This window comes from Stigmatopora argus, chromosome 7, assembly GCF_051989625.1.
Source record: "Stigmatopora argus isolate UIUO_Sarg chromosome 7, RoL_Sarg_1.0, whole genome shotgun sequence".
In the NCBI taxonomy this organism is placed as follows: Eukaryota; Metazoa; Chordata; class Actinopteri; order Syngnathiformes; family Syngnathidae; genus Stigmatopora; species Stigmatopora argus.
In genome coordinates this window covers 15,987,935-16,012,600 of record NC_135393.1, presented here as the reverse complement: position 1 = coordinate 16,012,600, position 24,666 = coordinate 15,987,935, and the positions used below count along the sequence as shown (strand labels likewise).

At 42.9% G+C, this 24,666-nt stretch overlaps 4 protein-coding genes and 3 long non-coding RNA genes across 11 annotated transcripts in view; 3 read left to right on the top strand and 4 right to left on the bottom strand.

The window, feature by feature from the left end:
* Positions 1-16: 16 nt before the first annotated feature.
* Positions 17-11,504, bottom strand: LOC144077932 (3',5'-cyclic-AMP phosphodiesterase 4C-like). Its single transcript, XM_077606042.1, has 17 exons — positions 11,293-11,504; positions 9,361-10,019; positions 8,060-8,197; positions 6,874-7,001; positions 6,626-6,808; positions 6,207-6,246; positions 5,641-5,711; positions 5,394-5,556; positions 5,228-5,321; positions 5,002-5,159; positions 4,830-4,928; positions 3,841-4,005; positions 3,670-3,769; positions 3,173-3,327; positions 2,960-3,082; positions 2,111-2,293; positions 17-1,418 (listed from the first exon to the last, which is right to left on the bottom strand). Exons 2-17 carry the CDS (start codon positions 9,400-9,402, stop codon positions 651-653), a joined length of 2,610 nt encoding a protein of 869 aa, XP_077462168.1. The 5' UTR covers positions 9,403-10,019; positions 11,293-11,504; the 3' UTR covers positions 17-650.
* Positions 5,432-11,976, top strand: LOC144077938 (uncharacterized). 3 transcript variants are annotated; one of them, XR_013301135.1, is made up of 7 exons: positions 5,432-5,574; positions 8,638-8,731; positions 9,372-9,484; positions 9,582-10,200; positions 10,812-11,234; positions 11,449-11,561; positions 11,863-11,976. It is a non-coding gene; the product is annotated as an uncharacterized LOC144077938 (long non-coding RNA). The 3 variants fall into 3 exon arrangements; XR_013301136.1 differs by lacking the exon at positions 5,432-5,574 and having other exon boundaries at positions 8,480-8,707; XR_013301134.1 differs by lacking the exon at positions 5,432-5,574 and having other exon boundaries at positions 8,481-8,731.
* On the bottom strand, positions 11,608-15,882 carry LOC144077936 (hsp90 co-chaperone Cdc37-like). 3 transcript variants are annotated; one of them, XM_077606050.1, is made up of 8 exons: positions 15,597-15,874; positions 14,203-14,481; positions 14,045-14,141; positions 13,751-13,866; positions 12,901-13,023; positions 12,625-12,828; positions 12,374-12,445; positions 11,608-11,917 (listed from the first exon to the last, which is right to left on the bottom strand). In XM_077606050.1, the coding sequence occupies exons 1-8, from the start codon at positions 15,726-15,728 to the stop codon at positions 11,837-11,839; spliced, it is 1,104 nt and encodes a 367-aa protein (XP_077462176.1). In that variant the 5' UTR covers positions 15,729-15,874; the 3' UTR covers positions 11,608-11,836. The 3 variants fall into 3 exon arrangements, with proteins under 3 accessions (XP_077462176.1, XP_077462178.1, XP_077462175.1); XM_077606052.1 differs by having other exon boundaries at positions 12,625-13,023; positions 15,637-15,882; XM_077606049.1 differs by having other exon boundaries at positions 12,625-13,023; positions 15,597-15,880.
* Positions 12,500-14,675, top strand: LOC144077939 (uncharacterized). Its single transcript, XR_013301137.1, has 3 exons — positions 12,500-12,629; positions 12,724-13,037; positions 14,557-14,675. It is a non-coding gene; the product is annotated as an uncharacterized LOC144077939 (long non-coding RNA).
* Positions 15,883-16,406: 524 nt separating the features above from the next.
* On the bottom strand, positions 16,407-21,489 carry LOC144078088 (cell adhesion molecule 3-like). The gene is made up of 5 exons (XM_077606290.1): positions 20,947-21,489; positions 19,868-20,131; positions 18,451-18,771; positions 18,124-18,381; positions 16,407-18,043 (listed from the first exon to the last, which is right to left on the bottom strand). The coding sequence occupies exons 1-5, from the start codon at positions 21,029-21,031 to the stop codon at positions 17,865-17,867; spliced, it is 1,107 nt and encodes a 368-aa protein (XP_077462416.1). The 5' UTR covers positions 21,032-21,489; the 3' UTR covers positions 16,407-17,864.
* The window catches only part of LOC144078091 (uncharacterized), a 16,189-nt gene continuing 11,794 nt past the window's right edge, over positions 20,272-24,666 (top strand). The window contains exon 1 of the long non-coding RNA XR_013301169.1: positions 20,272-20,337. This is a non-coding gene — a long non-coding RNA (uncharacterized LOC144078091). The remainder of the gene's footprint in view (positions 20,338-24,666) is intronic.
* Positions 22,327-24,666, bottom strand: part of LOC144078089 (voltage-dependent calcium channel gamma-3 subunit-like) — a 4,656-nt gene continuing 2,316 nt past the window's right edge. Inside the window, exons 2-4 of the mRNA XM_077606291.1 lie at positions 23,357-23,440; positions 23,099-23,239; positions 22,327-23,002 (exon numbers count right to left, since the gene is read on the bottom strand). Of these exons, the coding sequence (XP_077462417.1) occupies positions 22,470-23,002; positions 23,099-23,239; positions 23,357-23,440 (758 nt within the window). The 3' untranslated portion in view covers positions 22,327-22,469. The remainder of the gene's footprint in view (positions 23,003-23,098; positions 23,240-23,356; positions 23,441-24,666) is intronic.

Sequence of the window (24,666 nt, the reverse complement as noted above, 5' to 3'; positions counted from 1 at the left end):
TAAAAGAAGAAAATAATTCTTCAACTTGATGGATCATATTTATTATATGACATCAGAAGATTAAAATACATGTTTGTTATGTACACTTATGTAACAGGGGTGGTAAAGTGCCCAAAACTTTTTTTTCATTTTTTTTTCTATTTTTATTTTTTATTTTTTTACAAACACAAAAGAAAAAAATTGCGGAAGACCCAAAATTCAGTGCTCGGTGGACGCCCTGGGAGTGAGTATAACGAAATATCGTTAAACTTGCCTGTAAATCATGATTTATGACACAGATTTTTCTTCTCCACAGTAACAGTACTGCCACAGTTCACAAGTGAAAATAAGACAAACTTCACTTTCTCCACTTTTGTTGTTGTTTAAGCACAAACAAAGTTTTTTTGGGGGCGGCGAGATCTTCGTGGTGGACGACACAGAAGACGATGTCAAGCATAATCGGTGATTTGGGGAGAACAGGCACAAATTTATTGGTGTGACCCTGTCCCAAGGTCCGTGAGAAGAGCTTTTGCCGCTGCCTCCTCCTCTCGCCGAGGTTTCTACCCACAAGTCTGCTCCACCACCGCCGCCGACCTCTCAGCTCGAACGGAGCACGGGCGTCTGAACGTCGGGCTGGATCTGGCATCCACCTCGATGCTTGGTACGTTTCCCTAACTCTCCTCCACTTCCTGGTTTTCTTCAACTTCTCCATCCTCCTCAGGATTTTCTTCCTCTTCTTCTTCCTCTTCCACCTCATTTTCCGTGACGTCTTCTTCAACAAGTTCTCGCTGCTCCTCTTCCACCTCATTTTCCGTGACGTCTTCTTCAACATGTTCTCGCTGCTCCTCTTCCACCTCATTTTCCGTGACGTCTTCTTCAACATGTTCTTGCTCCTCTTCTACGCCTTCCTGCTCTTCTCCATTCTCCTCAAAGTTTCCTTCTACTGCATCTTCCTCCTCGACATTTCCTTCATCTCCATCTTCCTCTTCCAAGTGCTCATCTCCCACCTCCACATTTTCCTCTGCTTCCTCCAAAGCACCATCTTCTTCCACTTTTTCTTCATCTTCGTCTTTGTTCTCCTCCTCCTCCTGCTTCTCCTGCTCCTCATCCTCATCGCTAAGTCCATTCTCCTCCCTGTTGTGGTTCTTCTCATCCTCGCTGTCTTCGTGACAGTCTTCACTCTGACCGCCCGTTCCGTCCTCACTTCTGCCGTCCGCGTGATTGTGGTTGTTGTGCTCCAGGTCCTCCAGCGTGATCTCAAACTGGAAGCGGTCGTGCTGCAAGTGCCTGTCCGGAGGTGGCGACGGAGACTGAGGCATGGTGGTCACATACCACTCGCGGTTCTCCTCCAAGGTGTCCAGAAGCTCCTGGGCGTCGGGGTGCACCAGGTCGGCCCACGTCTCCCAAAGCGGGTGAACAATGTAGTCAATGAAGCCCACCTGAAGAGCAGACACATGCTAGTATTGACTCATTAGGTGCCATTGCCGATTACAGTAATCCCTCGAATACCGCGGTTAATTTAGACCAGACATGGCCGCGATAATCGAAAAATCGCAAAGTAGGGTCACCCCTGTTATAACTTTTTTTTTCTTTAGTGCTGAGTCCTGGTAGCAAGAGTGGCTTCCGGTTACGAGTTTTAGCGTGGAATTTAAAATAAAATAAAAAATGAAAAAAAATTAATAGCGGAAAAAATGATAGTGAATTGGCAATAAGTGATGACATGATAATCGAGGGATTACTGTACAAGTACTGCGGCACCACTGCATGCCAAAAATTCAGCTTAAAAAAGTGGGAAACTTTGGTCTCTGGATATGAAAGAAATTCAAGTTACGAAATGCAAAATCTTCTCAAAATCAAATATTCCCTGAAACGTAAATAGACATCCTGTATTTTAATTTGAAATTAACATAACAGAGTTGCTCTTCCAACACCTCGCTGGCCTCTCATTGGCTCGAGTCTCCGAGATGCTTTGTGTGTGCCTTCGAGCTCCTTTCCGTTCTAACACACTGCAACTTTAGTCTTTATTTTTTATCATGGGCCCCAAGTAAGCTAAGTTTTTTTTTTAATTCATCATTTCAAGTTGTGTGTTTACGTGCATGTGTTGGCATGTTTTGTTAGTTGCTTAACACACCTGACTCTTCTCCACAGATGCAGTGTGTTTGTCGCACATGGCGCTGATCTCCATGCCACGCTCCCTCTCCTTGTCACCCTGGCGAAAGAACTCCTGCATGATCCGCTCCGTCCACTGTCTGTACAACGGTAAGGGCTTGGTGGGGTTGCTCAGGTCGGCGCAGTGGACCATGTTTCTCATGACCTAAAAAACAGTCAATTATGCTAGCATCTCATTGCAGAAAATAGGAATGTTCACACACAAATGCTTGGAGAACATCTATCGACAAGAAATATCACAAGATATGCATGTTTATAACCAATGTTCCCTCTATTTTTTGTTTGTCTAGCACATATTAATGAACATATTTATATTCATGTTAATGAATATATATGTAAGATTGTAGCCGAGGGCTAATTTCCATTTATAGTCCATTGTGTTGGTTGAAGACAATCGATCACACATACTAGACACACACGCACGCATGCACACAACCACATAGCAGATTTAGACAGTTTTCACCCGATTTCACCGCTTGTTCTTCTATTTGCACAGTAAAGTAAAAAGGAATGGATTAAGAAATATTAAAATGTAATTTAAAAAAAGATAGAAGGGCTGTAAAACACGAAAAACATAAGAGTGGACAGACCTACTGCCACTGGCTGCCGCGTGAACGGCGCCATCATGGGGGGAAAAAAAGGTTGGATTTTATTTTGTGCGCTCCATATGATTGCTGTGCGCGGAGAAGAAGAGAGTAGTGCGCAATTGCGCACGCGCACAGCTTAGAAGGAACATTGTTTACAACCCTAAAAAAAGTTGTTGGGTTTTTTTTTTAGGGGCGGGGGTCCCCAAAGCCTAGGAGACACCCACCTGAATGCGCTCATTGTAGTGATCCAGCAACAGGACCCCAGAGCTGGTCACCTTCTTGGTCTCCACCATGGTCTTCAGGTCTGCCAACAGGGTCATGTGTTTGGACATGTCTGTAGCCAGAACCTAAAAGAGAGGAAAAAAAACAAACCCAATTTCACATTTTCTAAAATCACCCAGATACACGTCATTTCATTTTCGCCACAAGCCGCTCACGATATCGATGACGAGCTTGCGGAGGCTCTGCCTCTGCCGCTTGGTGAGATTCTGGAAGATATCGCAGTTGTCCTGGTGCAGGAGCTTGAAGCCCACTGCCAGGTGGTGGTTCTCCAGGACTGACTCATCGTTGTACATCAGGGCCAGCTCCGAGTCTGAAAACACAGTGACCGCGGTTACTCGAAAAGCTTGGTCGCGTTGGAACTGTTGTTTTCGCTTTCGTACTTTCTTCGTTTCTCGCACTTTCCCCTTCCGCACTTTAATTAGTAGGAGCAGCGCCCCCGTTTATAGCGGCGTTCAAAAGTCACCTCACTCACGTACGGATTCCGCGCACTACTATTATTGCTCTTATCCCCACTATCATTATCGTCATTCTGCCCACTCGCAAGGCTCTCATTATCTCAGAGTTGAATCGCCAACCTGGAAAAGTCACTTTAAAAGAGCCTTAATTGCACGACAGGTCAATTTAATCACCCGGTCTCTCGTTAGGGACTCACTGGTGTTGATGAGGAACTGATTGGAAACTCCAGGGTGGTCCACGTCGTGGATGGCGGCGGCGAAGAGTGCGGCGAGGATCTCCAGGTCGGTGAAGACGGCCTTTGGGAGAAATTAGGGTAAGGAACGTTTTTTTAGGTCACTTTTTTTTTCTCTTAGGGTGACAGACGCACGTCCAGGGCCGGCGTGGAGAGGAGGACGTGAGTGGACTGGGTGACGTCGGCGGCGTGGAGGCTGTTGTGGTACGCTACGTTGCCGTGGTAATGGTCCTCGAGAGTCATCACGTAAGTGACGAAGGTGTCGACGGGAATGCGGAAGGTCTTCAGAAGCTCTCGTTCCTGGAGAAGGAGAAAAGTACAGTAATCCTAAACCTGAAATCAAAATCTCAGAACTGCCTACCGTATTTTGTCGTTTAATATACCCCAGGCCGCCACTTTGACACCTGTGTTTTAGATGAATTCATTGCGTGCCATTGACAACAATAGAGGTCCAAATCCATTTGAACAAGGTTAAGTAAGGGTGGCAGTCCATGTTTTTATGTTTAATGTTAGTTAGTACCAGTTAGTTATTCATGGTGATTTTTTTAAATAATAATTTTTGCCTGATTATTCTTTAACACAGTGAGTCACGTTACAACACTTCACACTGCATGTCAATTTAATCAAATGAAAATGTTGCGCAACCACTTCACGGTCAAGATCCCACTATTGGCTATTCTTCTTCTTGGTACCGTATTTTACCATTTAATATACCCGGGTATATTAAATGATTTTTGCTTTTTTGATCCTCCCGTTTGTGCGCCATTTAATATACCCCTGCCGTTTAATATACCCGGGTATATTAAACGGCAACTCAGCTTTTTTGGCAAGATTTGTATGGTGTTCATGGGGGCATCATTATAGATACTTAAGTTCATTAAAATTCCAAGTCAGACTTTATTCAGCAGTAAGTAGTTTTAACCTGAGCATTAAGGAGTTTTAATCTGCAAAACGTTAATGCACCCCGTCACGGCATAAAGAGTGCATAGTGGATCGTACCTTCCCGTTTGTATGCCGTTTAATATACCCCTGCCGTTTAATATACCCGGGTATATTAAATGTGGGAGGGGGGTATATTAAACAGCAAAATATGGTACTGTCAACATGACTACTAAAAGACGTACCTGAAAGATGGTATACATGATACAGCTTAGAGGTCTGTTATTGGAGAATTCAGCAACTTGGAATATGTTGAAGCTCCACTTGTCCAAATCTTCCAACTCCTGTTTCGACACACACACAATCCAAATTTGAAACACCATCTGTCGTCAAGCTAGTGTACTTTTTGAGCCGAACCTTTGCCAGCTCGTCCTCCTGGTCGGTGTTGACCCCAAAACGAGGCATGGAGGTGCTGGATAGGCTGGAACTATGCGACAGTTTCCGCACACCGCTGATTTGACTCATGGGCTTGTCTTTTAAAGTCGGGGACGGGATTTCCTCTTCGTTCTGCTTGTCTACAAACACACCGTGTTTAGTTGCTTATACTTAGTTCAACTGCACGATAGGATGACGACTTCCTCACCCAGGAAGGTGCTGGAGATGTACTCCGACACCTGGTTACCCGAACGGCTCATCTCGGATAGATGGGACAACTCTCTGTTCAGCATCCTCGTGAACTATCGTCGCACAACGTAGCGCAGACGGTGAGCTCGATGCTAAAAACATCCGACAAATATTCTATCCCTTACCTTGTTGGACGCCATCTCGCTGACAGATCGGTGCGTCTGGATGGTTTCCAGTTGGTCCAGACACCAATCCAGTTCTTCTAGCGTGTCCAAGGCCAGCTGCTGGTACTGCTGGTCCGACAACGAGGCTCTGGGACTGAGGCTTACTCCGCCCAGCGGAGATCTCCTGAGGTCACAGCGCTCGGTAAGCGAGGAATGGTTTTATTCTCGGCAATATCGCTTTGTCGTAGCAAGAAATGAATACACTGACTTGACTGTCGGAGTGGAGACGTTAGCGAGGATGGTGAAATTGCTGCGGACCGATCGCAGACTGGCTAGAACCTACGGGGAAATGATCCGAATCATTAAAATACCATTGGCGGATATATTTTAGTCGGCGCCGTTTAGTTTCCACCAAAGCGTTCTGTTGACTTGCGTGATCCAAAATATTGACTTTGCATTCTTTACAGGATGTCTACTGGTAGCAAACTTTTAAATTCACAGCATAGAATAGAATAGTCTGAACTCCAAATTTGAAAGAAAAAAAAAACGGAATTTAATTTTGAATATATGTAGAATGATTTCATCCAACACTGTTTGTTTCAATGGTGTTGCTAGCACACTTTTTGTCCTAGCGGTCAATTTTAGCTAATTTTATGGAAAGAAAAAAAATTCAGTTGTGAACAGCTGCCGTTGAATTTGTATGTTTGTCCATTCCAATTTGAATATTGTTAAATCCCTGCAGTGGAAACAGAATTTAATTTTCCCAACAGTACCAAAGTGAACTGTGGCTATTGGTGGAAACAATGTGAAAAATGGTGATGAGATTCTACTCACTTGAGCAAAAGGCGTAACGATGAAGTCCTCCCCCGTGTGTCTGAAAGAGGTCAAAGATATTCAAATGTGACTCGAATGTCCGCCGTTCACAAACAGCAATGGCTAGACAGGTTTGCGTGAAAAATTCAGAATGAACCATATGCACATTTTTATGGATGGAATATTTCCCTCTAACTGATTATACAGTAGACTTCACTAATTCAAGCACTTTGGTTTTAAAGTATGATGTGCAAAATTCAAGTTAAGTTGACTAATATAATAGATGTTTATTATTTGTTCTTCCGCTGGCCAACTCACACCCTCCTACTTAGTTTCAGCACCATTTGAGTCATATTTCAGAAAAACAAAAGACTTGTTGTGGGCAAAATCTCAGCTTTTTTTGAGTTGTGTATGAAGTAGACCGTGGAAGGATTTCTCACCCTTCACTCGCCAACGAAGAGTTGCGCGAGACGGTCTTGGGCGACATGTCGTAATCGGAATCCGAGCGGTAGAGGAAGGACTCCCTCCTTTGGCTCTGGGGGAAGGACGTATTGAGCGTGAGTCCGGGACTCTGCGAGCCCAGCGGCGTGTGAGCGGGGGAGACGCCGTTTTCCCCGTCGTAACTGCAAAGTGTCAGAGATGTTTAGAGACGGTCAAAAGAACACGAAAAGATGCCCGGCGTGCCGACCTGTCGGCGTCGGCTTGCGTGATGGAGATGCGTGGCGGGATGCGGAGGGGCAGCGTCGTGGGACGCGACATGTTGCCGAGGATTTCTGGCGAGCGAGTGCGGTCGCGAGGGCGAAGCCAGCAGGGAACCTGGAGCATTAATGTTTACTCATGTAATTATTGGGACAGAAAGACAACTTTGCTTTATGACAAAAAAATATGAATTTGCTATTGGTTTTTGGCCACTTTAAGGAAAGGGCTACTATACTTGGGTCAGTGGCGGGCCGTCAGGGCCTTCAAGGCCTTCTCTGCTGGCTTAAGAAATATCTGAATCATATATTATATTTTGTCCATCAATACTTATGCAATAATTCCAAATTGTCTGTTAGCTTCCTTTCATTGCTTTCTCCCCCTGGTTACACTGCTTCCAGATGTGTGTTTTCATATTGAAGCATTTAACCAATCACATTTCAGCCATTATTTGTTGCCAGGGTCAGAAATCTGCCTCCAGGCCTTCACAATCTGCAGGCTCTGCTCCATTAAACAAGCGTCGATAAGACTGTTGCTTTAACCAATTTAGATTTCGAGTTGTCAACACCACAATGTATTGTCGCAGGCGTAAGGATACGTCATCGTTTTCACCAACTATGATTAGCTACCAAACTGTATCTGGAGCCAGCTGCACAAGCAAATATATTGTTGTTGATTTAAAGCCATTTTCAAGATGGACTATGCCAGAAATATGACAGGACAGGCTCGACTTTCAGCATTAGCTTCGATGGCGATGGAAAAGAAGGAAGAAAGAAAGGGGAATAGATATTGTGTACAGTTAAAAATGATTTTTGGTGAGTAAAATATGCCTATATTCCTAAATAATATTTCAATTGTGGGCCAAGTTCTGATATCTGAAAAGCTCCAGTGTTTGTATTTAATCACTAAATGCTAGGAAGTGGATTTTATCCCATTTTAGTGCAATTTTTGCCGTTTCGCCATTGACGTCCATCCCTGTCCTTTCCTGGGGAAATCAACCCCCTGGCACGATTGTAATGTCTGAAAAGCTCCAGTATTTGTATTTAACCATTAAATGCTGCTAGGAAGTGGATTTTACCCGTTGAAGGCGCTACGAGAAAATGCACGGACCGCCACTGACTTGGGTTATATTCAATTCCTACTCCTGGTAAAACCACCGTGTGCTACACATTGACTACCTGTAAACTAGACGAGAGTCTCCTACTCCTCCCCCTGCGTAGCTCCGCCCCCAGCGTAGCCCCAGACGTGTAGGACCGGCTGTAGCGCGGCGACTCTGCCTTTTCTCCGCCGCCGACTGTTTTGAGAGCGTCCCCGCCCTGACAACGACAGACAGGGGAAGAGCTTCATGTCTTTGGGGACACAATGCACGATGACACGCGAGCACATGGCTGCATCACATAAAGCACATCATTAAAACACGCACGGGTGTGTGTACTTTTGCGCACATGTGTAAAGACAAGATATAGACGCACGGACATACTGTATTCGTGTGTGCGCATGTGAACGAGAGGAGGCCAATCTGCACTGCAGCATCGTAGCAACAAAACACTTGGGAGTGGGGGGGTGGCGCTAGCAGTTGCTAGGCAACCGTGCCGTGTTGCTCCCATGCTGCGCTTCATGTTGTCGTTCGGAGTAGATGTGGAAGGATGCTCTCACACGCATATTGTGTATAAATATGTCGAGTCACTTACAGAGAGTGGGATCAATAAAAGCACGTTTAAATAATGCATGCTGTGCTCTATGTCCTTTTATCCAGGAGGAGAACATCCAAGCGGAGTCTAAGTGGATTCCTGCACTCAGACCTCCGCGACGTGCGCATAGGGAAGGTCAGGATGCGTGAAAGTCAACGGGTACGCATTCGCGCCAGACATTTAACACGCCGGAGTGATTTCGCTACCATTGACGGCGCTAGATTTGAGTTCAGTGTCAATCCAGGCGTCAAGGGGTTAAACGTACAAGGGTTGAGACCAATGTTTCCTCTAATTTTTTGTTTGTCTGGGCAGAAAGACAACCTCCCTGAGAGACACTGAGTACCGGTGTGAGCAACATCATTATTGTTCGCTATGGGCACACACCAGTATCACACCTGCCATAAGCAGGTGTATGTCTACTACACATAAATGATTTAGTAATAATAAAATGTAATGATTAATATCTATGAATGGGCGGCCCGGCGGATGAGTGGTTCGCGCGTCGTCCTCACAGCTAAAAAATAATAATATAATAATAATAATTTTTTTAAAAAGGGATTTTATTTTGTGCGCTCCATATGATTTGCTGTGCGCAGAGAAGACGAGAGTAGTGCGCATTTGCACACGCGCGCAGCTTAGAGGGAACATTGGTTGAGACTTTGATTAGCACCTGAGAGGAGACGCCTTGATTAGCAGCAAATTGAAAAGAAGCGAAATCTCCGATCTTGGGTAACTTGAACTGTTAACACGTAAAGGATTTCATGTCTGAAACGACCATTCCGCCTCACCTCTTCTCCAGTTACTGACAGCACGCTGCGGCTCTTCTTCATCCTGATTGGCTCGTTCTGGGCCCCAGGTCGGAGCGTTCCGGAACCCAGGCAGCAGAGCAAGTGGAGAGCCAGGACCGGACAGGTAACGGGGTCACTCCAAGGTTAAACCTGGTTCCAAGGGCTACCGGGATTGGGGAAGGGGTGCTGTTTTTTTTAATTTTTTTTAATTGTTTTTTTAGGCGTCACACCGGGTCGCCGTCTGCGTCCATTGAGGCTATTTTGCCTCCTTCGGCAAAATTAGACCACGTCACCCCCTCCGAGCCTCCGTCCTTTTTCCTCCCCCCCACCGTTTGTTTATTTTAGATTGCTGATTTATACAACAGTCCACAGAGTTCACTCCATGTCAGAACAAGCAACTTTTCTGCGCGGTGCCACCTTGGCCAGGCCGGGCAACGGCACGGGTTCATGGTTAGGATCCATGATGGCGCCGCCGGAAGACTTCGGGAAGAAACATATCCCCCAAACGCGCTAATCCCACAGGGAATCTTCTTTGCATAGTTCCGACACGGAAATTGGCGGAGAGACGGGGAAGCCGCGTGGTCCGCGCTCACTTTTGGGGTCGGCGAGCATCACTGCGGGCGCCAGGGATGTCTGGGAAGGTCGCAAGTTTCTTCTTCCTGTGAGGGAGCGACAAACGTTGAAGGTCACTTTTTTGGCAGATAATTTTCAAGCATTCTTTCGCTGAACCAGACATGCCGTAAGCGATGAGGGGAGAGATACTAGCGAGCTTTCTGTCAACAAAAGACAGGAAAAAAGCAGTACTCAAGTGTTTGTTTCTTCTATGGGAAGGTCATACAGGTATATTAGTCTGTTTTTTTTATTTTATTTTTTATATGCTCACACAAACTTGTTTAGTCTTACGGAAAAATAACAGAATGTCAGAGAAAGGAAGGAACAAGGTCGATTTTTCTTCCCATCGTGCGGAAACGGAAGATTTTGTAAGATTATGTTATTAACAAAGAATACATTTTACGTGGAAGTGTAAAGGTGTATATTTTTTTTCGAACCGAAGCCAAGCACACATCTAAAAAAAATGTTTAAAGGAATATAATTTAACAATCACAACGTAACACAAAGTTTGTTCCCAGGTTCTACTTAGCTTTTTTCGTCACGTTGACATATAAAAACACTTGGTGTACAAAAAAGTACATGTATATGTACATTTTCCTCTTATTTTATAGCCCTAAAACTCAAAGTAATTACATTTTCTACATACCTCAAAGAAATTACATTTAACCGTTATTTTTACATAGCTAGGACGAAATCATAGTCTCAATTTAAACTTTTTTACTCGCTCTTTTTCATTTAGCAACACACATTTTGATCACGACGGAAATTCTGTCGCGTGGTGATATTCCCTTTATTTCTGTCACATCATAACATTCCAACTTCTCTTTTTATTTCCTCAGCGAACAAGTTAAGGCGGCATCCGAGGACCCCTTCATCACCGCGTGGAACGCTTGCCAGCCCCAGTTCAAACGCTTCCATCATCGCCCGCCGCGCGTAGCTCGACGCACGCGGCGAACGGAGAGGAAATCCCAAGAGGATGTCTCGTCCGTCGGGCCACGCGAATAAACAGCCTGTCATTGCGGTGGCCTTGCGGGAGCGCGACGCCTAATCGACCCCCCCTACCCCTTCCACCTACCCCCCCATTATATAAGAAGCGTCCGTCGTCGGACCGTGACCCATTTCCCGTTTCCCGTTTTTTTTTTCTGGCAGGGTGAGCGCACACATGATCTCCACGCTCATCAACACGCACCGCGAGGTGAGGAGGATGAGGAGGAGGGAGGTGACACAGTGACATACATGGGGCGTGAAGATGCAGCGGGCTGGTACGCAGACACGTCAGGCTGCAGCATTCTTGCGTGAAATAACGAGACGAGCGCTCACCTCGATGGCGTCCAGATGATGAAGGCGGGCCACTCGTCCTCCCGCTCGCTGGCCGCCTGCCTGCAGACGAGCCGTGCGGGTGTCAGCGACGCTCTGCGTCTTCATGAATACCCGCTTCCCACCAATCTCGTCTCTCTTCCTCCTCCTCTTCTTCAGCCAAGCCAGCAGACGGCCCCCCCACCCTCTGACGGAGAAGCCCATTGGATCCCCACCTCCCTCACAGGCACTCTCCGTGAACAATCTCCTCCTCGGTACCCTCGGAAGTAGACGTAATATGGCATAAGATGTTCTCATTCGAAGACAATGACAATGGCGTAGCATGAAATTGGCTTTATTGAATGGACAACAAAAAAACAACACTATTGTATAGTTAAAATAAAACCAATATATGGTGCAAATTGCAACTCAAAGTGAATCTTGAATTTGGAATTTCCACTCATTTCATTTGGAAATGGTTCATTCTGATGGCTAATTGCAACAATTCAATCCCATTCACAACACGTAATCTAGTATAGTCCACTCCACGGTTCCAATCACAACCTGTTTAAAGGTCATCTTCATCCTCTCCAGGTTCCGGCACCCACAATCCGGAGTCAATGCACCTCGCCAGGTGATACTTGCCCTCCTGTGGAGAGACCGCCGCATCATCGTGGTCAACCGTCAATCATGTCAAACGGGTATGCAACCCTTTTTTTTTTTCATCGCAATGAGGTTTTTACTTTTTTTCATTAGCGGGGAAACATGATTTCAGGGCTGTAAGCAGCAGTGAAGCATATATACACATCATTTTTATATTTTATATATAAAAAATGGATTAAATAGAAGTTTACTATGGAGTGCATGTTATAGGTTAGTGTTAATCGCGATTAAAAACTTTGAAGAATAGAATGAAAATGTTCAATCACCCCCAGAAAAAGGTTTTTTTTTTTTTTATCACCACCAAGATGGCTCTTTGTCACATCAAATTATTATTTTTTATACTTAAAAATGAATTGATGTAAAAGAAAATACGGAAATTCCAGAAAGTTTAATAGTTAATAATGATATTTTACTAATTAGTTTTCCCATAGTATACACTCACATCAGGGTGCAGCTTGGCCACGGCCTCGCGCAGCATCTCCGCGTTCTTCTCCTGGAAGCTCCTCTGCATGTCCTGACCGAGTAACCACAGTGGGTCACAACCATGTGTGTGTGTTTCTGTGTGTATCTTTGCAGTGAAGCATATCCAAATCAATACGCCGGACGTTTGTGTGCAAACTAAGTGAAACAGGAAACTCGGTAGGGCCTCCTAGGCAGGGTAAACAAACATGAGCTACGCTCGCGCACGTTTACCTTGGGTAAGGACTCGTACACCTGGAACGGATCAAGACCACCAGGCCCTAATCTTTGAAACTTCTCCTCTTCCTCCTCCTCCTCCTCCTCCTCCTCTAGCTCCTCTCGGGCCTCCTCCATCCTCATCCTGGCGCAGCTCCGCACGCGTTCCTTCAGCGACTCCAGCTCACGCTCCAGTGCGTCACGGTCCGACCGGTCGGCACTCTGCGACGCACAAGTGCGAGAAGATGTGGGAAAAGGAAAGCCAGCTTTGTTTTTTGTTTTGTTTTTGCTGACCTTCATAGTCGAGAAGAAGTGTCTGAAGCAGCCCCGAGGGTCCGCTTTTAACGCTCGGCCCAAGTTCAAGATGGACTGCATGACGATGGCCTGGTGGGCCACTTGCTCCATCAGGCCGTGCTTCTAAACAAGATAAGGTGCGCTTTTTCCTTCACATTCTCATGACCTTATCCTTGTTAGAGTGATCCGGTACTCGGACGTTTGGTCGAAAGACGTTTGGTCGAACGGACGTTTGGTAGAACGGACGTTTGGTAGAACGGACGTTTGGTAGAACGGACGTTTGGTCGTCGGGTTGTTACTGTTGAAACCAGCTCTCAAAATTATAATCATGAGAGAGAGAGTGAGTTTAATATCAAAATATCAACAGTAAACTCTCTGTCATAATTTGACAGCGAGCGAACCCGGCGACCAAACGTCCGGGGACCAAACGTATCCAAATCACATATTTTTGCACCCGAGTTCTTGATTTTGAGGATCTGTTGATACCGCTGTAAAAAAAACTTGTCATAATATAAATATTTCTGTTTCTTTTGACAACATCCTTGTCCATCTTCCTTATTTTGTTGCGTCGTAGCTACTAACAAAACAATAAAAACTTTTTTCCAACCGATTTCAATCTTCTAAAAATGTTGCATAGGGCAAAATAGCCTTGTACCACTTATTTTGTTGATTTGTAGTTTTTACAACATTTTAAAACAATCTTAAAATGTTTTTTTACCATCAAAAAATGCTAGGGTGCAATTTCCAATCACGTGATCGGATTGGAGACATAATTGTAACTGTCTTGTTCCTTGTAGGCCTTGCTACAATTTGATTGGAGGAGTCATTGTGATTGAATATTGGATCTTACCTCATCCAACTCAAAGTCGATGCAGATCGCCACAAGGCGGTTGGCCGTCTCCTCGCACACCAGATGCGGATTGTCCGACAGATACTTCTGGCTGTCGTCGTAGCGCCGTAACATTCCTTGCGTTTATAAAAATATCAAAGATTAGGTCTGCCGCCAACGATTTGACACACATTTAAACACACTTGTATTCCATCATAATGGATGGAACGTCTATCGCCATATTTCCAAATGCAGAAGACTAAAGTGTTGTTGATTACAGATATACAAGCAATTTTTTTTAAATATTTTTTTTACCAAAGTGTCTTATTTCCTTGGCGTACTTCTCCACAAAGTTCTCGTCCTCCGCTGGTTTCTCTTGTGGCGCATCCTCGGCCTTCATGTTGACAATACTCTGCAAGCGACGTTGCGGTATTTTTATGACGTACGTATTAAGATGAATATTGTCTCCTCACCTTGCTGAAGCCTTCTTTGCTGATGGTATCCACATTCCAAGGAAGCCTTTTTTCCTCATGCTTGTGTTCTTCCAACATTTTCTCAAACTGTTTTTTGTCCCGTCTCATTCTGTCCACTTGCGCCCGAACCTCGATGAGCTCGGCCTCGTCGCCCCGGCTCCTTCCTTCCATCACTTGGAGTCGTTCCTGGGCCTCCTCCAGGAGCTTGCCACATTCGCTCAGGTTGCTTTGGAGGTCTTCTCCCCTTTGCTGGAACGCCGCCATCTTCTCCAGGCGAACCTTTTGTCAACACAGAATGGATGAAGGCTCATTAAAGATACTAATTAAGTGTATTGTTACGTGTGTTGCATTCAGCAGGGGAAAGAAGGACCGTTTCATTGAGGCTGAAAGAAGGTCAAATGTCTCCACGTGGAAACAACCATCTTTATTTGCTAAGTAACATTACATCAGGTTGGAGGGGTACATGGTCGATTGGTCGCCGGTCTTTTGGTCGCCCGGAAGGTAAGTGATAATCACCATTTAAATCGTTGCTCAAATTCCCTAAATACAAACGCGAATGACTATTTAGTCATACTTAATGCCCTATTAATTATTAGGCTAAAGAAAAGCTCCAAATTTCCCGGATTTTTATTATTTTTTGTTGGAGAACTTGTTAAGACCCTTACTGACGTAGCTTCTTAAAGGGACAATGCATGTACATACAAACTCTTATACACTCACACGTCGGCTCAGTGAAACTGTTCATGGCCATTGTTGGCTTTTATTGATGCGTAGACCATGTTGTTTTACCTTGTTTTGCCGCCAGTCTTTTGGTCGCCCGTTGTCGCGGTCGTGGCGACCAAAAGAACGGCGACCAATCGACCGCACACGGGTTGGAGGAGGGGTTAGCACGTTGGCCTCACGTTATGGGGTCGAGGGTTCAATCCCAGGTTGGTCTTCAATGTGTGGAGTTTGCATGTTCTGCCTGGACTTGCGTGGGTTTTCTCTGGGTACTCCACTTTCCTCCCACATTCCAAAAACATGCATGCTAAGCTCATTGAATGCTTATCCGAATGTAATTGGTTGTCTGTCTCCTTGTGGCCTGCGATTGGCTGGCCTCCAATTCAGGGTATCCCCCTGAAGTCACATGGGATAGGCTCCGGCACCCCCTTGTGAGGATAAGCGGTTCAGAAAATGAATGAATGAATACAATAACATGACTTTTTAGGGGATTTATTGCATTGCACACTTTAATGGAGGTGGCTAATTACTAATAATAAAGTATATCAAGCATACTAGGTGAAGCTCAAGAAGGTGCATGGCTAATTGCTAATTCTAAGGTATCACTAACATAGGTTAAGATAACCAAAATGCGTGGCTAATACAACAAGTTGTTGGGCAAATTTTTGACCAACCCGATGTCTCATCCGAAACAAACTAGGCGTGTCGACGTACGGGCTGGTGACGTCATCGTCGTCCGAAACGTCGATGTGATCCCAGGTGCTGTAGTCGATCCCCGTCCCGGTCCCGGTCCCGGTGCCGCTCATCCTCCGGTGCAAAAGTGTTCCCCTGCGATGTTCTGATCAACTTGGCGACTTGTAAATACGGTGAGTGCAAGTTAAGCGCCTCTTTGAGCCTCTTAGCTGGCCGCAAGCCGTTTATAGAAATCCTATTTTCGGCTTTAATGGAGTTGCTAATGGTGAGTGATTAGATTGTGCTATCTGATACTTGATTGGTTGAACGACAGGTTTGTTTGTTAGTTGACCAATGAGGTTTCGTTTTATTGTTAGGTCCTTAAATGGGCAGCACGTGCACGTTTGTCTAACTAACAGATAAAACTTTGGTCATTTGTTTGATATTAACGAACTTAAAAATATTATTAGTAGTAATAATAATCAAATCAGACATTAAAGATCCTATGAAGATCTGCCAAAGAAATCGAGATCCAAGTATGTACATTGCAATATTTACTTGGATCAATTTTATCGCAATAAAATGACAACATAAAATCTTTAAATGAATACAATGTTATTCAAGAAAATATATATGTACAATTTCAGGACTACCATTGTTATCTTATGAGTCAGTGAGTATTTGAAAGGAGGTTTTTTTTAGATTTGAATGCTGCAAAAGGCAATAAGAATAATTTTCACTTTATAATTTTTCACCATAAGCGAGTTAAAATATTATCCATGCTTCCTTAACAAAAACAATGGTGACACTGGTTATCATTGCCATTATTTAATTTTCATTCTAACTGTGCAATAATACAGTTTCAGTTTGATACAAAGCTACAGAATATAAAAACAATCTATTTTTTATTAATGGAAAATATACATATGTACATAAAAACATTACTTATGTTGCATAGCAGTATTAGTATTAGCACATTATACCCTTTTTTTTAAATCACAGTACACATCTTTAATAGAAGCAACATTTATTTGCCCTCAGGGCACAAAAATAGCATCAATATTGCAATATAGAACTCAGTGATAGGATTTTCAGTGTTTTATATTTTTGTTTATAATATGAACACTTTAGTGACACAGTAAAAAAAAACATGTTATTTAAATGCATGTACAGCATTATTTGTGTTTCAACAGCATCTAGTTGAATATTGCCAGTAGTGGTGAAATGTTGCAATAAGTTCCGTTGAATTTTGGGGATTTTATGACCTCACTTGTGGTGCTTGATTACCTAACTTCCCGAAAATGTAAATAGACATTCCTGACCTAAGTCACGAACAGATGAGCTCATAAAAAGTTTTTTAAGAAATCTCCCTGGGTTTCCGTCAAGGAAGGAAGGCAAAACCACTTCCTAGAATGGCATTATTTATTACCTTTGGGATTCCCTGAACTTCACTGCTGTCAGCGTTAGAAAGAAAGGTCGGTCATTGTGCAAGAAAAGTTTTACCATAGTAAGTGCCTCTGAAAAAACAAGCAAAATACATTTTTTGGGAAAATATTCTTCATGATAGGAATTAGGTTGCCTGAATTTTCTATTGATTGCACATTTTTGCTTTAAAGTAAAAATAAAGAGTGATATTAGTACTTTCAAATGAGTGCTATGAGACTGAAATACAATAAGAGCACAAAGAGCTTAATACTGGAAAGATGATAAAGTGACAAAATACTTTTTATAATTATAGTAGGTATAAAGCAAAATATGTTTACTTATAAAAACCTTTTTCTTTTGGTCGCCGGTCTTTTGGTCGCCGGTGTTTTGGTCGCCGGTCTTTTTGGTTGCCGGTCTTTTGGTCGTCGGTCTTTTGGTTACCCGTTGTCGCGGTCGGGGCGACCAAAAGACCGGCGACCAATCGACCGCACACGGATTTTTGCACTATGTCCTTCCATGTGGACAAAATGGGGTAATTCTTGCAGAAATGTTTATCAATTTTGAGATGCATAAATTGGCTAAGCAGCAAAATGCACTATCTGTAGAAATATGGCAAAGTATGTATGTCCAATGATAGTAATCAAACAGCTTCTAAACTCTTATTTTGAAAAAATATCTGTCAAACTAGTTCTTGTTGGAAAATGAGACGAATTGGAAGCCACCAATCAGTCGCAGCATCTTCATTTTTGCTCTCCAGACAACATAACTTGTCTCCTATGTGGAAGTGTTCCAAGTCAGGTGATGGGTAACAAAGCCCTTTGATTGATTCATTTGCTACCTCGGCCTCACAACTCCTGGTTAGGCAAGGCCACGTGTTTGGTGCCTGAACGATTCGGGTCCTTCGTGTTGTACTCTCCAGTCCGAGTTACTCTGTAGTAAAAGACGTAGACGACGACGGCGGCGGCGACCATCGCAAGAGCGCCTAACGCTGCCACCGTGCTCGGAATGATAATGTTGTAGTTGACTGCGGAAGCAGAGAACATAGGAAAGACCAAGTTAGCCATTTTTTAAGTTGGCAACTTTTAAAAATAATCTTGGACTCACCCTGTACAGTCACATTAAACTCAACAGTGGTGCCTCCCACCGTGTTGGCGATAAAACACGTGTATCGTCCTTCGTGCGCCGTGGTGACCGAGTCCACCGAGAGGACGTCACCTTCGAATGTCGGAATGGCCGCCGCCGCGGAGGTGTTCCACGTGACCAAGGGAATCGGGTTGCCCTCGGTGGAACAGTTGAGGTGAAGTGGATCTCCCACCGTCAGGTTGATTGTTTCGCTCGCGTTTCCTAGGAATTGTGGCTTATCTGGGCAGGGTTTGGCACGAGTGAGCTAGCTGTTGATGAAATGACATTGAGGCAGGCGATCATACTTACAGAAAACGTTGGCAGTGGCGAAACCCGATGTTGTCGTCTTGTTCAGAGTTTCCAAATCCAGCTGGCCCTCGCACCAAAAATTGCTTCCGTCCATCTCTTTAGTGGCATTGAATTGAAAGTCGTAGGTCACGGTGGTCGGGTTCTTCCTGGTGTTTTTGTACAGGCGCTGCCGGCCCAACTCATTTGAGCCTTGGTAGAACCTCACGTTAAGGATTTTCACCGGGGCGACATTCTCCACGTAACATTTTGCCGTGTATTGATTGCCCTCAACCATCGCTGCGCCGTCATAGTCTAACAGGAGGATCACCTTTTCGGGATACTCTGCCAAGAAATAAGAATCGGTTAGTCAGATACGCTGCGGTACGTCCCAATTTCCAACACTTTTCGTTGTTACCCTTTTCTGGATCACTGGAATAACCATACGTTACTTTCACGCAAACTAAGGAGATTTCTACGATAGGTTATATGGCTCACTTTTTGCCGTAGTTTGCCTTGGTTTGGGACTTTCACAAGTGTCAATGAAGATGAAAACTTTTAATGGACTTTTGGTGGGTCTGCATCCAATTCACTTTGTCTTTAACAAAACAAATGGCTGAGTGTTAAGACCTACCGTATGCAAGCAAGTACATCTATGTGTATGTATGTGTATATATGCTTATATATGTATGTGTATGTATGTATATATGTACTATATATATATATATATATGTGTATGTACACGTATGTGTATATGTATGTGTATATATATATGTGTGTGTGTATATATATGTGTATATATATGTGTGTGTGTGTATATATGTATATGTATGTATATGTATGTATATGTATGTATATATGTGTGTATATGTGTGTGTGTGTATATATATATATATGTGTATATATATAAATATATATATATATATCTGTATATCTGTGTGTGTGTATATGTGTGTATATGTATGTATATATGTGTGTATATGTGTATATATATGTATATATGTGTGTGTATATGTATGTGTATATATATGTATGTGTGTATATATGTATATATATGTGTATGTATATATTTTTATATATATTATATATATATATATATATATATATATATATATTCATACGAAACACACTTCTTTATTTATATATTTATTCATGTATTTATTTATGTATTAACTTCCTTATTACCTATCTATTTATGTCTAAAATGCCTTTCCTATTTCTGCATCCTCACCCTCTTGCTACTGTGACAACGAAATTTCCTGAATACGGTATGAATAAAGTAATCCAATCCAATCCAATCAAGGAGGCGATCATTCTGCCCTCCCACTCAAACTGGATTGGACCACATTTGCCGTCTGCGCCAATGAAACAAGATAATCTAGTTTTTGTGTTGTGTTTTTTTTGGCCCAAAAAGACTAATGCATAAAAATGGCGGTCTTACTGTACACGGTGACGGGCAGGTGGCTACAGCACTGGGTTCTGTTGGCGCCGTTGTAGTAACACAAGACGGGCAAAATGGGGATCATTTTGTCCACCGTCCAAACAATGGTGGTCCCGTGTCGTTGCTCTCTGCCAATGGATTTTTCCAAACCGAATTTTCTGTTTTGGCACGCTTGCCGGCACACGGAGCAGGTGGCGGTCGCGGGGCTGCCTAACTCCACAAATAATTTGGGCGGAGTAAACACGGGATTGTCGGCGCAGATACCTGCAAAAAAACAAACACAGTCAGTCGTCGTTTGGTGACGTTACTTGACAAAATTTAACGTCACAACTGTTTCCTGTTTTGTCATAACAGCCATCAACTTCTCGTTTCAGTTTTGTCACTGCCCACGAGTTTTGTCACTGCCCACGCAGCGTCAGCTTTTCCACGGCCCGCTTCCTCGCAAGCCACATGTTTTCTCAAAGGTCATGGTAAGTTCAAGTTTAATTCCTTTTTCAATTGATTTCATTTTATTGGAACAAAAAGTTGAATCATTCATTGAGTAAACAGATACAACACAAAAGCAAATCCATTTCGCTATGGCACTATTTTTACTTTACTACCTTGCAAAATCTGTTCAAAATTCGTGTAGAAAGAAGTAAAATAACTCATCTAGCCCCACCCCCATGTATTCAAATTGTCATTAAAATTCACCCTGTTAAGCTTTAACGCATCTTAATGTACCTTCTCAAGCATCTTAATGCTAATAGATAAGACACCATTCTATAAAAACGGAACAAAAAACAATAGTATAAAAACCAAGATCATGAAAATCAAGATTGGATGATATGAAACAATATCCGATCTTTTTTTTCCTGTTAGCAGATTGCGCACGCCAAAGTTGTTCTCGGGCTTGTACAAAACATCTGTTAATCATTATCCTTATTTTAGTCATTGTTCACAAAACAACACATTTTTACTGGCTAATTTACCATCTAGAATATTTGAAAAACGACTCGTTACTGTTTTTAAATACGAGAACGGCCTCAAGTTCACCTTAGTTAGCCTTGAGGGAAGGAAGCTACAAGACTTGAACTTACCACAAGCCAGCACGTAGAAGTTCCCCCAAAGTCCAGACAGAGAAAGAAAAGTCAAAAATATGGAAAGAAGAGACATTATTTCCATTTTCGAGTCCTTTGCTAGATTTTAAAAAAAAAAGAGGAAAAAAGTGCAGTCTCTTGCTTTGAACTCTTTGTAGAACACTGAAAATGAAAGTAACACGTCCTGTCCTCGTTCGGAAAAGAGCACTGGGGAGTCAAAAGAATGCCTCGTCACATGACTAGAGTGAAAGAGAACGTGGGGTAGTCCCGGAAAAGGTGGTCTTTTGGAGAAACGCTCTTTTTCCCCTCAATTTTCAATGACTCACAGTCAATAGAAGGAAAACACACACAGATATGCAAAAAAACGTGTATCCAATCTTAGTTCCAACGCAAGTGAAATCCTATTTAGACTTTGGAATTTTAAGTGATTTCCCAACGCCTGCCAGGACGCCAGCTTCCCTTATCACATTCCTTTTTAGACCCCCACCCCCTTCCTGCGTTTACTGGAAAAGAATCATTTAGTCCTCCACACAGCTTCTCCGTCGCATTGACTGCCGTGAGATGGATGAATTTTGAACATTTCCGCTAAACCCTGCGACGACTGGAACCGATAGGAACAGAAATGTAAAGTTTTATGACTTGAAGTGGGAGGAGAAGTAGATTAGATAGTCATTTGTCTTCCTTCCTGTTCAACCGCCACCGCAAAAAAAGTATTTGAAGCCCTTCAGTCCAAATTCTTTATAATATACTGTCAAAATAATACAAACTTTGATCCAAAGCATTTAAAAGGCATTTCAAAATCTCAAAATTCATTCCACTTTACTTATCTTTGCCAAGGTTGCGAGGGTGCCAGAGCCTATCACAGCTAATATATGGCACCCTATCTTTTTATTTTTTCATTCTCGCAGGTTTTACCCTTTTTTTTTTGGTTTTTGCACTTTTTCTTCATGTAATTTAGTTGAATTTTACAGCAATTCATTGGTTTAACTAGTATTTTAGTTGCGTGGAAATTTTAGTTTTATTTTTGTTTGTTTTCCAAGTAACTTTTTATTCAATATTTCTATATTTAAATGTATCAATGAATTTATTTAATTGTATTTTTAATTTATTTCTCTACTTTTTTTCTGAGGGAAACTATGCTTATCTCTTCATAAATTAAATAAACCTGGGGAGGCACTTAAATTACATTTCTGGCCAAATATTTTTTCAGGATTAAGATATTTTTCTGATAGTTTGCCTGTACGTACTGTTAAAATATAGACTAACATTTTCTTGTTATTTCTCACTAACCATTATCAATCAGGGAAATATTTCCCGTAACCGACCACGAGAGGGCACTGTTGGCTTGTAAAGACCCACTATATTCCATAGAGAAGAACCTTGTATTTTGCAAATATTTATTCATATTACATTTATCATAAAAAAAGAAATAGAAAGCAGGGAACTAAACGTAAAGCCATTTTCTAAACGAACAAAAACGCGGACGGCGTTGACGCAACTCTCGATCACGATTTATTAAAGTGTCAGACGGGAGTGGTCCTTCTATTGGCCCCGCAGTTTCCGCGCCCGCCGTCGCCGTCGTCCTGCCGCGGCGCCGTCAGCCCGTCCGACGCGACGTCGACGTCCTTCAGGGCGTAAAGCGCGAACACGGAGGCCAGCAGAGGGGGCGACGCGGCACCCTTGGCCCCGCCGGGGAGCGGCGCCTCCCCCACGAGGGACGTTCGCAAGGAGCGGGACGCCGAGTCGGCCCCCGCGCTGTGGTTGCTCCTGCTGCTGAGCCTACGGGACCGGTTGTTGCAGTAGCGATTGCGGTAGGCGGACGAGCCCCGGGAGACGGGCGATTTGAGCAGGGAGGGTCGGCCGTCGGTCCGCAGACGCCGGTGCTTCTCGATGAACACGTGCACCGCCAGCACACCCGCCATCTCGGCCAGGACGAAAGACAGCGCCCCGAAGTAGAAGGACCAGCCGTACGAGTAGCTCTTCTTGTTGTCGCTCTGGCTGGGATCCCCGGAGTTGGCCGATATGTACACGATGATGCCGATGATATTGCTCAGGCCTGAAGCGAAAAGTGAATCAACGTTGGGGACAAAAAAACTCGAGAAATCAAGGCTTTCGTAGGAAACTTTTCTGGGATTTCGTACGCTTTGCACACCTGCAGAGACGAAGAGAATGCCCGCCGTCAGGATGACGTTGTAGCGTGACTTGTAGAACTCGCTCGCGGCCACACAGATGCCACCCAGGAACAGCAAGCCCACGCTGAGGATGGGGAAGAGGCTGGAAGCTCGAACCGCCCCTTTAAAAACCAACTTTGGTTCATACGAACTTTAAATGGCAAGATGAAAAAAATCTGAAGCTACAAGTTTTATTGTCATTGCGTGATGGGCTCCCAAATAAAGTTTGTGTCACTCACGTAGCAAGTATTCGGCCGCGTCCTGCTCGTAATCCGCGTCTTCCGCAAAGTGGTCGATGTCCTTGCAAACGCCTCGGAACGTTCCTGCCAAAACAAATTTGAGATTATTTTTCTGTACTCTACTGTGTTCCCAAAGAAAACATTGAAACAGACTTGTTGACCTGCTACACTTTGCATGCTCTCTCTCTCTCTCTCGCTATTAGCGACTTGCGTAAGGCTTAATGGCTTGTCTCATGGGCTTCATTATTGATCCCCCTGGATTGGGCCTCGGTTTTGTCCGGAATTTGGTGGCTGGCCTTTAGATACTGCATTTTCTCACATATATGCCGGATTTGTCGCTCAAAACAATGATGACTAAATCCAGGGTATGGCTTATATGTGCATAAAAAAGACTTGACTTGCACAAAACTGCAAGATGACAAAGACAAGACTGTCGTTTTTTTAAAGAAAAAAAGCCTTACTATCTATACTATGTCCTTTTTTAAGAAAAAAGCCTTACTATACCGTCGTTTTTAAAGAAAAAAACCTTACTATACTATGTCGTTTTTTAAGAAAAAAAGCCTTACTATACTATGTTGTTTTTAAGAAAAAAAGCCTTACTATACTATGTTGTTTTTTAAGAAATAAAAGCCTTACTATACTATGTCGTTTTTTAAGAAAAAAAGCTTTACTATACTATGTCGTTTTTAAAGAAAAAACCTTACCATACTATGTAGTTTTTTAAGAAAAAAGTCTTACTATACTATGTGGTTTTTTTTAAAGAAAAAAAGCCTTACTATACCATGTCGTTCTTTTAAGAAAAAAAGCTTTACTATACTATGTCGTTTTTAAAGAAAAAAACCTTACTATACTATGTCGTTTTTTAAGAAAAAAAACCTTACTATACTATGTCCTTTTTAAAGAAAAAAGTCTTACTATACTATGTCGTTCTTTTAAGAAAAAAAGCCTTACTATACTATGTCGTTTTTAATGAAAAAAAGCCTTACTATACTATGTCGTTTTTTAAAGGAAAAAAGCCTTACTCTACTATGTCGTTTTTTTAAAGAAAAAAAGCCTTACTAAACATGGTTGTTTTTTAATAAAATGAAGCCTTACTATACATGGTCATTTTTTAATGAAAAAAAGCCTTACTATACATGGTTGTTTTTAAGAAAAAAAGCCTTACTATACATGGTCATTTTTTAATGAAAAAAAGCCTTACTATACATGGTTGTTTTTAAGAAAAAAAGCCTTACTATACTATGTTGTTTTTTAAGAAATAAAAGCCTTACTATACTATGTCGTTTTTTAAGAAAAAAAGCTTTACTATA